The sequence below is a fragment of the Thamnophis sirtalis genome, unplaced genomic scaffold (assembly GCF_051295495.1).
Source record: "Thamnophis sirtalis isolate CommonGarterSnake01/CBP01778 unplaced genomic scaffold, rThaSir2_p1.2 scaffold_6, whole genome shotgun sequence".
In the NCBI taxonomy this organism is placed as follows: Eukaryota; Metazoa; Chordata; class Lepidosauria; order Squamata; family Natricidae; genus Thamnophis; species Thamnophis sirtalis.
In genome coordinates this window covers 53,889,307-53,898,711 of record NW_028261386.1, presented here as the reverse complement: position 1 = coordinate 53,898,711, position 9,405 = coordinate 53,889,307, and the positions used below count along the sequence as shown (strand labels likewise).

General features: G+C 39.1%; 1 protein-coding gene across 2 annotated transcripts; it reads right to left on the bottom strand.

Annotated features, from left to right (window-relative positions):
- Nucleotides 1-7: 7 nt before the first annotated feature.
- On the bottom strand, nucleotides 8-7,348 carry TRMT61B (tRNA methyltransferase 61B). Of its 2 annotated transcripts, XM_014052681.2 has the most exons (8): nucleotides 6,750-7,348; nucleotides 6,219-6,354; nucleotides 5,160-5,262; nucleotides 4,119-4,309; nucleotides 3,731-3,822; nucleotides 1,106-1,326; nucleotides 293-361; nucleotides 8-145 (listed from the first exon to the last, which is right to left on the bottom strand). In XM_014052681.2, the coding sequence occupies exons 1-8, from the start codon at nucleotides 6,926-6,928 to the stop codon at nucleotides 60-62; spliced, it is 1,077 nt and encodes a 358-aa protein (XP_013908156.2). In that variant the 5' UTR covers nucleotides 6,929-7,348; the 3' UTR covers nucleotides 8-59. The 2 variants fall into 2 exon arrangements, with proteins under 2 accessions (XP_013908156.2, XP_087574016.1); XM_087717890.1 differs by having other exon boundaries at nucleotides 6,219-6,893.
- Nucleotides 7,349-9,405: the final 2,057 nt, after the last annotated feature.

Sequence of the window (9,405 nt, the reverse complement as noted above, 5' to 3'; positions counted from 1 at the left end):
GTTGTTTCCCAAATCATATTCATATATATAAAAAAAATCTTCTAATGTGTTATTTCTGATTAAGTACAGTCTTCAAACTGGCACATACCATCTGGAGCAGTGTTTGGATTTAGTGCATTAAATTTCCTCAGCTTGACAAGGAATACTATATGAAAGGGGAGAAAAACTAATGTTTTAACAGTCATTAGGATTTTGTTTTATTATTCATTCTAAAAATGCTTTACAGTGCTTATGAAAAACATAGTAATAATGAAATGTATAGCTTATAACATTTTTGCTAAGTCATTCTTACCTGTGTGATTAACTTGATGTGGGAAAGGTTTAGCAACATAAGGTGTTCTTATATTGGCAGAAGCAAGAGCTGTTAAGATAAAATAAAATATATAAATGACCAAAATTCCTTAATTCAAATTTGTTCTTGAAACAAATTTGCTATCGAACTTCTCATCCCTGTGTCAATTCTCATCCCCCCTCTCCACCCGAGCCATGGAAACCTTGGCAAATTTCCCTGTTTCTTTCTTTTCCCATAAGAGGAGGACATGAATTTTATTTTATATTGTCATCTCTGAAGGAAAGCAATGATCAGACATTGGTATTTAGACAAATCAACCATCAATAGACACAGAGAAATAAGCCATATTTACACACTATTCAAAAGAGACAACCAAAAGCTAAGATGGAACAAAAGGAGTAGAACACATCTGTATCCTCTGGCAACCAAGACTCATAAAAGCAGGAATTAACACTAGGCAAACAATCAAGCAAACAAAAAACAATACTGTAATCAAAGAACTACCAAGGAGACAAACTACATCTCCACCAACACTGGTAGGGCAACAAGCTCTGTATACAAACAGGGAACAAACTTCAGACTCGCTAGCATTGATATTACCTAGTTAGGTAATTAAATGTCTGCAAGCAAACAACCATGCTCAGAGACCATTTAGGTCCCCATAGTTCATTCATAATGTGCGATTCAAGAAAGTTGTTGTTTATTCAGTAAACATGATTTAGTATGCATAAATCCAACCTACCTCTTCTGAACAAGACACATCACTAAGTTACAATATTTCAGTTATTACAAAGAACCCAATTTATTTCCTACCTTCATTTCCTCTCTCTTCAGCAGAAACATCATTTTCATAATGATAAACAGTTTCATCATTGATGTTTAGTTCAGATGCTGTGTTTTTAAGAACATTCTTCTTTTCCCATGTAGATGGGCATATTAGCCAATCTCTATGCGTAACTTCCAAAACCTTTTCACAAAAAAGGGCTAATTTTCTGATCCGGATAGCTTCCATCAATTCAATAACCTGCGTGATACTCGTAGAAAAATAAACAATTATGTATATTGCAAATGAATTTCTAAAAATGTATTTTAAGATTTATTTTGTAGCCCAATTTTAATGCATATTTATTCCATCAGGTATCACTGTTATTAGTGACATTCATTTTTCAGTAATGTTTATACAATTTAGAGCCAAGGTGGCGCAGTGGTTAAATGCAGCACTGCAGGCTACTGCTAGATCAGCAGGTCAGCGGTTCAAATCTCACCGGCTCAGGGTTGACTCAGCCTTCCATCCTTCCGAGGTGGGTAAAATGAGGACCCAGATTGTTGGGGGCAATATGCTGACTCTCTGTAAACCGCTTAGAGAGGCCTGAAAGGCCTATGAAGCGGTATATAAGTCTACTACTGCTACTGCTATAATTTAGGCATACAACATGTTAAGTCATAATGTGAATTATTTGCGTTTGCTTAAACTATCATGTAAAGTCAGTCATTATGGTTTACTAAACAATGGTTAAATCACATCTTATCATGATGTTTCAACCTTACTTGTCATTTTTGTTAAAGACAGAATTATAGAATTGGAAGGAACCATAAGGATCATCCATTCCAAACTGAAATGTGCAGAAAACAAATTAAACCAGTCTTGAGAGGTGATTAACCAGATGGAGAAATCCACAACTTCTATCAGTAGAGTGTTCCATTATTATATCTTATAATATTGATTTTTTCCCTTATATTTGAAATCTAAGTATAGGTAGTCCTTGAGCTATGGCAGTAACTAGAACTGGAATTTCTATTACTAAGTGATATGGCTATAAATAATCCTAGCAGTCCCCACTGCAGCTGTTAACCAAACCAATCAGGTGAAGACCAACCCTGATTCAAACAATTCTCAGTTTGTCCAGCCCTAATCCTTGGTGAGTTAAGGGTCTGCCTTCTCTTTCTCCTTTTCAAGTCCTCTCATTTGCTTAGCTCCCCCTCCCACTCTGCCTTTTTGGCTCTTCTGCCCAGTGGGGAGAGGTAGTGGTGCTGGGGCTTCAGAAGACTCATTTGGATGCTCCCACCTCAGGTCCTCTCTTTCACTCCCAATGCTACCAAGAAGTGCTTCCCTATGCTCTGTGTAACTCTAGCCACCTTAGTGCCACAGTGCAAAGCCCCAGCTGCCCTCACACCCTATGTTCCGTAGGTCTTGCTACGTCCTGCTGACCTTTGCTATTTTATACCGCAGCTTGACATGACGGGTCTGGCTCTAGGTGAGGCAGCTGCTGGTCATGTCAGGCCTTCTTGCCAAGGCTTCCATTCTACAAATAACATGAGGAGAACTAATGGGCAGGGCTCTCAAAAGAGACCTAAGGACGGGTTTGCTATTAGCGCTTTTCAGCCAAGTTGATTTGAAACCGTAGTTGAGAACCAATTGGGGGTATACCTCCAAAGAAGAAATTAATTACAAATTAATAGGATAGTGCCAAGCAGTGGCACACATAGAAACCAAACTTCTTTCTAAAGCAGCATTCTTACTTCATCTTGGAACTGTAAAGATAAGTCCTACACACTTGGACTGAACAGTTCCCAGATATTAAATTCTGAAAAAGAACAAATCTGAGCACCATAAAGAAGCTAAGAAATAACCTTAAGAAGAAGACATTGCAGGAATAAAGTGTGTTCCCTTTGAAGAGAAAACAAGATAGTCAAGGAGCAATGCTGAACAGTACTAGCCTTCTCTTGTGTTCTTCAAGATAAAGAGGCCTGCTATTTCACTCCAAGATATTTGTAGTTCATGTCTGGAATCTCATTAATTGGCCTACATACATCCTATAGTATTATTGTAAGAATATTTTTTATTTTAATTACAAACTGTTCCTTTACATAAACGGAAGCCAAAACAACAACAACTCCCTTCTCATTCTCAACTGGGAAACAGATAAAAGAACATGTCTGCATTTTACAAAACTACAATTGAACAATCTTGATAATATTGGAGGTTAATAACATGAGACAGACCACCTGAATATTGAGTTAATATACAGATTGAAAAAGAAGCAGCTTAAAGAAGACGTCTTAAAGGTGAAAAATAATCAACCAAGATGGCAAGGGGATTGAAGATTAAATCCTAAAGATTTGTTAAAAGAACTGGGTATAATTAGCCTAATGAAAACGTTTCATGCAATTTCTGTTCCTATTTGATCTCATAAACACATGCATCACAGCCACTTTGCTGCATTTTTTCCTGCAACATTGAAATGGCCCTGTATGTATACATAAAGCAATGAGGTGCAGCTTTAAGGCAGTAGTATTAGTCTGGCCAAATATTTGTCTGCTTGAAAAGTTTGAAAGAGGTGCTTCATTCATGCATGAAATAAAGTCAAATATTTTGCACAATTGTACTTTCTAAGCACTCAAAAGCAAAACCTGGAGATTTAAGGAATGAATACTTACTTTGCAAAGTATACAACACAGACTCCCCCTTGTTTAAGACTTGGGAAAATTGCAGGCAAAGCATTCTGAGGGGAAAGCATGTCCAGAACTACCTATCGAAAGGGAAAGAAAAACATTAATATTGAAGTAAAATGCAACAGGTTTTACTGCTGATTTAATGAGTACATGTACTATAAGACTTGTGACAGTGAATCTGTTTTTAGCATAAAGTATATCAATGTTTATAGCAGCACACAGTCACAAACCATAATGTCAGATTGGCTGGATTATGAGTTGATGATAAAACTAAAGGTGTTTGCTTATAGTGCTAATGGCATTATCTGTTTTAAGTCCCCAAGCCACTTTGAACACGAAATTCTGACTTTAAGAAAATAAATACAATACTTACAGCATCAAGTGTTACAGATTTCAAATCCTCAGCTGCAGTCAAAATATCTTGATTAATGAAATCCACATTATTTGGCCATTCTTTACCATGTCCTATTTTCCATGCTTTGCGCCATTGCCAAAAATTCCTCTCTGCCAATTTGTGATGTTGTTTTTTGATTTCATAACTTATTACATGTCCTTGTGACCCAACTGGAAACAGATAATCAAGTTGATTTATTTTTATAAATAGCCTCCTGCAGGGAAAACCCAAGATCTACCACCACTCTCTTCCTGTTTGACTTATATTCCCCCCATACCCTTTCCTAATTTTAGCTGCCCTACAATTCACCTTTGACTAGCTACTAGTCAACAACCCTTAGTTGTTGATTTAAGGGTCCTCATGATGATATATAGTAAAATAATCCATCAGCATATCTGCATGATAGCAAGTTTTTCCACTACTCTTGAAATTATTTACTCTTCTTCAGTCCTTAGGGAGCTGTTGTATTTCACCAAACTGTGGCATTGGTAAGAAAAAAAAGATGACAAATAAACAGAAGGAAAATGTGTGAAAGTTTCAGACAGAAATACCTTAGAAAAGTCATATAAACAGAATCCAATAATTGCATGACAGTATTATCTGTTAAACATTTCCTCATATTTCAAATGTTCATATTTCATCATCAAGAGGCACATAATTTTCTACTTATTTCGGACAGCATTATAGTGGCATATTCAGCCAACATACTAAACATGAACGATGGATTAAATATCAAAATTTCTAAGGCATAACCCAACAATTTGTACTGCATTATAAGAATTATTTGATAGCTATGAAGAATAGAATCTGCTGGAAATCCTGGTTTTAACCCCTGCTTCCTACTAAATTGATAAAGTGACAGGAATGAAATACATTTTTTTCTGCCTGAAACCTGGCAAAAGATGAGCATTTGTATACATTAAGATGTTAAAAAGTCTGAGTGTAAAGAAACAATAAAAGATGGAAACTCTGTCAGCTGACACCAATAATGAAAACCCTGTTCAAAAACTGTTATTTTACCTGCTTTTGATAGAAATAAACTCATGCTTCCAGAACCAGAACCAGCTTCTAATACTGTGTCCCCTTGTGTGATATCCATTAACAGCAGCATTGTATTGGCATCCTATAGGTTAAAAGAACAAAGATGACATATTTTAAAGCTAATATTCAAGTAGTATTGAAAGGGATGTTTCTTTAGTCTGTCCAGTTTCAATGCAGATCAAATTAATATTCAGTATAACTGAACAGCAGCTGTGACAGATGTTCACACGCAATTCCTGCAGAGAACAGGAGTGAGTATAATCTTATATGTATACCCACAGAAGTAATTCCAACCAGAATCTGGAGGTTCCACTACAATTTCTGTTTATAGCAATAGCACTTAGACTTAATACCACTTCACAGTGCTTTACAGCCTCTCTAAGGGGTTTGCAGAGTCAGCATATTGTCCCCAACAATCTGGGTCCTCATTTTACCGAACTCAGAAAGATGGAAGGCTGAGTCAACTTTGTAGTCTAAATTAGCTTATAGTCTAAATTAGCCCAGGTTATTTTCCAAATAAATAGATCAACTCTGAATTCTCACCAATTGCTATGCTGGCTGGACAATTCTGGGAGGAAGGAAAGTCCAAATGTCTGAAAAATGTCCAAGTTGGGGGAGGATGCCTTAATGATAAGATGAAGCACTAAAGGTGCTTTGTTTTCTATCAGTTTTGAGCTTACTATTGCAGTGTTTCTCAACCTCAGCAACTTTAATGTGTCTGGAATTTAACTCCCACAATTTCCCAGTCCAGAAAGGCTCATTGGGCTACAAAGGGAATCATACAAGAGAGGGGGGGGGGTTTAAAAATATGGGGAAAGTCTGATGTGATAGCTAAGGAAAGAAATAGGAAATATAGAGGCATAAAAGATTATATGGGATTGGGTCTTGTTGGGTCCTAAGAAGCCAAAAGTCTATTTTATCAATTCTGTTTTCAAAATGAGCCCACAAGATCTCAGTGGGGCCCGTTGAAACAATGGGAACGGTAACATATCAGTCCCCATAATGGGAATTGGGGAGCGCCGAACAATTAATATATACCTTCGGAGAGACGATGGAAGGCATTCGATCCATTAGCAGCACATATTCTTCTAGGGATGGCCTCCGAATCAGCAAGATTTTACCCTGGGACGTTTGGAACAGCTGTCCGGGCAGTTTGCCTACGATCTCAGAGAATCTGATGAAACCCAAATTAGTATTACACATTCCAGTATCAGTGAGCAGACACTGGATCTTCCATTTCGAGCCGTGTTTTCGATGACCCTCTACTAGAATCAGCTCCCCAACTCGGAAGGGACAGTTCCTCGAAGGCGCATTTTTACTTTTCTCGGCCAGAGAGCCTCGATCCAGCTGGGAATTTGCTCCAGGAAAGACTCCCTCCTTTGCGACGCGCGTTTCGCATTCCTGAGACTTTGATTCCTTCCCCTCCGCGCTTCTCAGAGCTCTGATTTCTGGCGAGAGGAGCTCGGGGGGAATCCTCCGGCTCAGCCTTTCTAAGGGCGATAGCGACCCTCTCCAAGCCCTGCTCCTCTCTCTCAACCTAAACGAGTCCGGCTGAGATTTAGGGCTAACCTGTTCTGGGAATTCCTCCCCTTCGTCTCCGTCGCCCGCCGAGCTAGAAGACACCCGGCGACTAACGCCTTGGGAACCGACTGTGGGCTTTCCTTGCAGCTGGTGCCGGTACGCTTTGGAATGACCGGTGACCATCCCTGGCACTCCAGCCCGGAAGTGCAGCCCTTTTCTCCCGGCATCGCGTAAGGGTCGATCCTCTCTCAACTTGGTCCAGAGCGATGCCCAAGTCCTCCCTTGCGATGCCCCCAGACCCAGCCTTTGCCAGCAGCAGGCCATCAATGCTTCGGTGCTTCGAGGAGAGCAGATGCCGCCAATTCACCAATCGCTTTCTTCTATTTTACGCTTGGCTTAATGGAACCCGCGCCGTTCTATCACTCTGCCAAAGGTACCATGCTGGTTGCAAGGCAACAGGACGTAGACGGGAGTTTTTTCTTCCCGGGCGAGCTGCGGAGCCAATCGCAATCCAGTCAAAAGGGCCTTTCCGAAGATCTACCGTAGGTTTTCCCTTCAGTTTCCGGTTATGAATGGACACCTCAATTGGGGGAGGGGGGGAAGTGCTGAAGGCAGGGAGGGTACACATTAATAGAAATACTAAGCGAAAGGAGGCGGATGAAAGAATGTCGTTCGCTATGAGGTTTGGAACAAATGAGACTTTTCTCTAAGATACTGATTCTCTCAGTACCCCTTCAATTCTGCCCCTCTGTCCTTTCCCAAGAGAAGCAGAGGTTTAACTGGCTTTGCTTTCTTCACTACTATCTGCATCCCCGTGACGGGAAAATCTGCCTGCTGAATTTCACACAGTAATACTCTTAATAATCGTGTTCCAGTATTTCCCAAGAACGAATCTAAATTGCAGCACACGGATCCTCAGAATGGAGGAAATACAACAAACTCAACATTTTTTTTCATTTGAACTTAACCTATGCATAACCTGCCGGAGTGGCGATACTTGGCTTCTGCTTTTAGACCTAACCAACAACTAAACGTTAAGCATTTTATCTTGTTACCGTAAGTTTTACGTATTTATAGTGGTCCTACCCGCATATGGAGACCTGTTAACTGCAATTGAGAACCGGATATTGAGGTATAAAACCATTGGATCTTAGCCCCATGGAGAGAAAAAGCACAAGGGATGATGCATATGCCCTGCGCCGGCTTAGTCTCACGTGGTTCTCTATAGAAGTCGTGTTGGGATGTGTCTTAATTCTTCTACTGTAATAAATTATCTTTGGCCTTGCCTCTCGTCCCATTTTCTTTTTCGATTTTCCCATGATTGGTTTGTTTATTTAGAAGGCTAATTATACCCCCCCCCCCACACACACACCCTGCTTGTGTGTAGTCCAACTACTGACTGCATAAAGGAAATTTGACACTTTCTGGGCAGAGACTCAATAAAGCCTTACATGCTAATCTATGTGTCTGGTTAGAAATTGTCTGTATATTCTATATATCTATGGTCACTAAATTGATGTAATTGATGCAAAAAAGAAAGAAGTGAAGAGCTCTGACTCCTCAATTCCGTTGAAATGAAATGTAACAGAGCCTTGCAGTTCTTATTCTTACTCTGGGTACAGCATGTAATTCCATTGTGAAAGGATTAAAAGATACCTATAGATGTCTGTCAACAATTTTCTCCCCATAATTGGGACCTAATTAAGTCAAAGGCAGAAGTGAAACTGATGAATGAGACAGAGTTGCTTTGTATGTCTGTTGGTATATTTCTGGATAAAAGCTTTTAGGGGTGGCACAGTAATCCACTGCTTTATAAATCTTGCCTGTTTTGGGTGGGGAAAAATATTCCTCCCAATCATGCAGTTTAGTCAAGAGATGAGCATAACGTTTAGAAGAAATAATCAGAAGGCTAATTGAATGGTATTTACCTGCCTGCTGTCCTTTTAAAGGACTGGGTCCATAATATTTAATTTCCAATTAATAAATACAACATAAGCTTTATTCCTGAAAAAAGTCTAGAATTATTTATGTGATTCTATATTTTGTAAATCATAATCAAGAAAAAGATGCACGTTTTCAGCTTTAACTCAGCTTTAACTTTCAGCTTTAAAAAGTTCTTTACAAAGGAATGTGTGTGTGTGTACACAAACATATAAATGCAGAAAGAGTAAATGAGCTATTAAGGAATTTAAAGTGTGCTAGCTATGTTATTTCTTAAGAATAAAGAAATAACATGAATAGTACATTTTAAATGTGAAAGGATATCTTATAGACCTAGAGATGAACAGTTCCACTATGATACAGTGGACAGAACATGGAATTAAAAGCACATTCCTGTCAGCGTCTACTCATATGCATCCCACCAATTGGGATTTACATATCCCTGGTATTCATTCCAAACAAATGAATTTAGGATTAACAAAAATAGACAACTTGGAGAAACGTGGCTGGTTTGTGGAACCAATACATTTGCATTGTCTTTCTTCACATCTTTATTTCTCCATATTGCTGATCGTTTAGAAGAGTGCTTTTAAGCCTTTCCTGCTCTTTGAATTAATTCTCTTCTTGCAGACATTTCACCTTAAGGTAAAATGTCGGCCAGAAAACAATCAAACTCAGAGAGCACCCAAACAGCTCGTCTCAACCGAGACCCCTTTTAAGATCTGTGGACTTCAACTCCCAGAATTCCGCAGGCAGCTGGTTT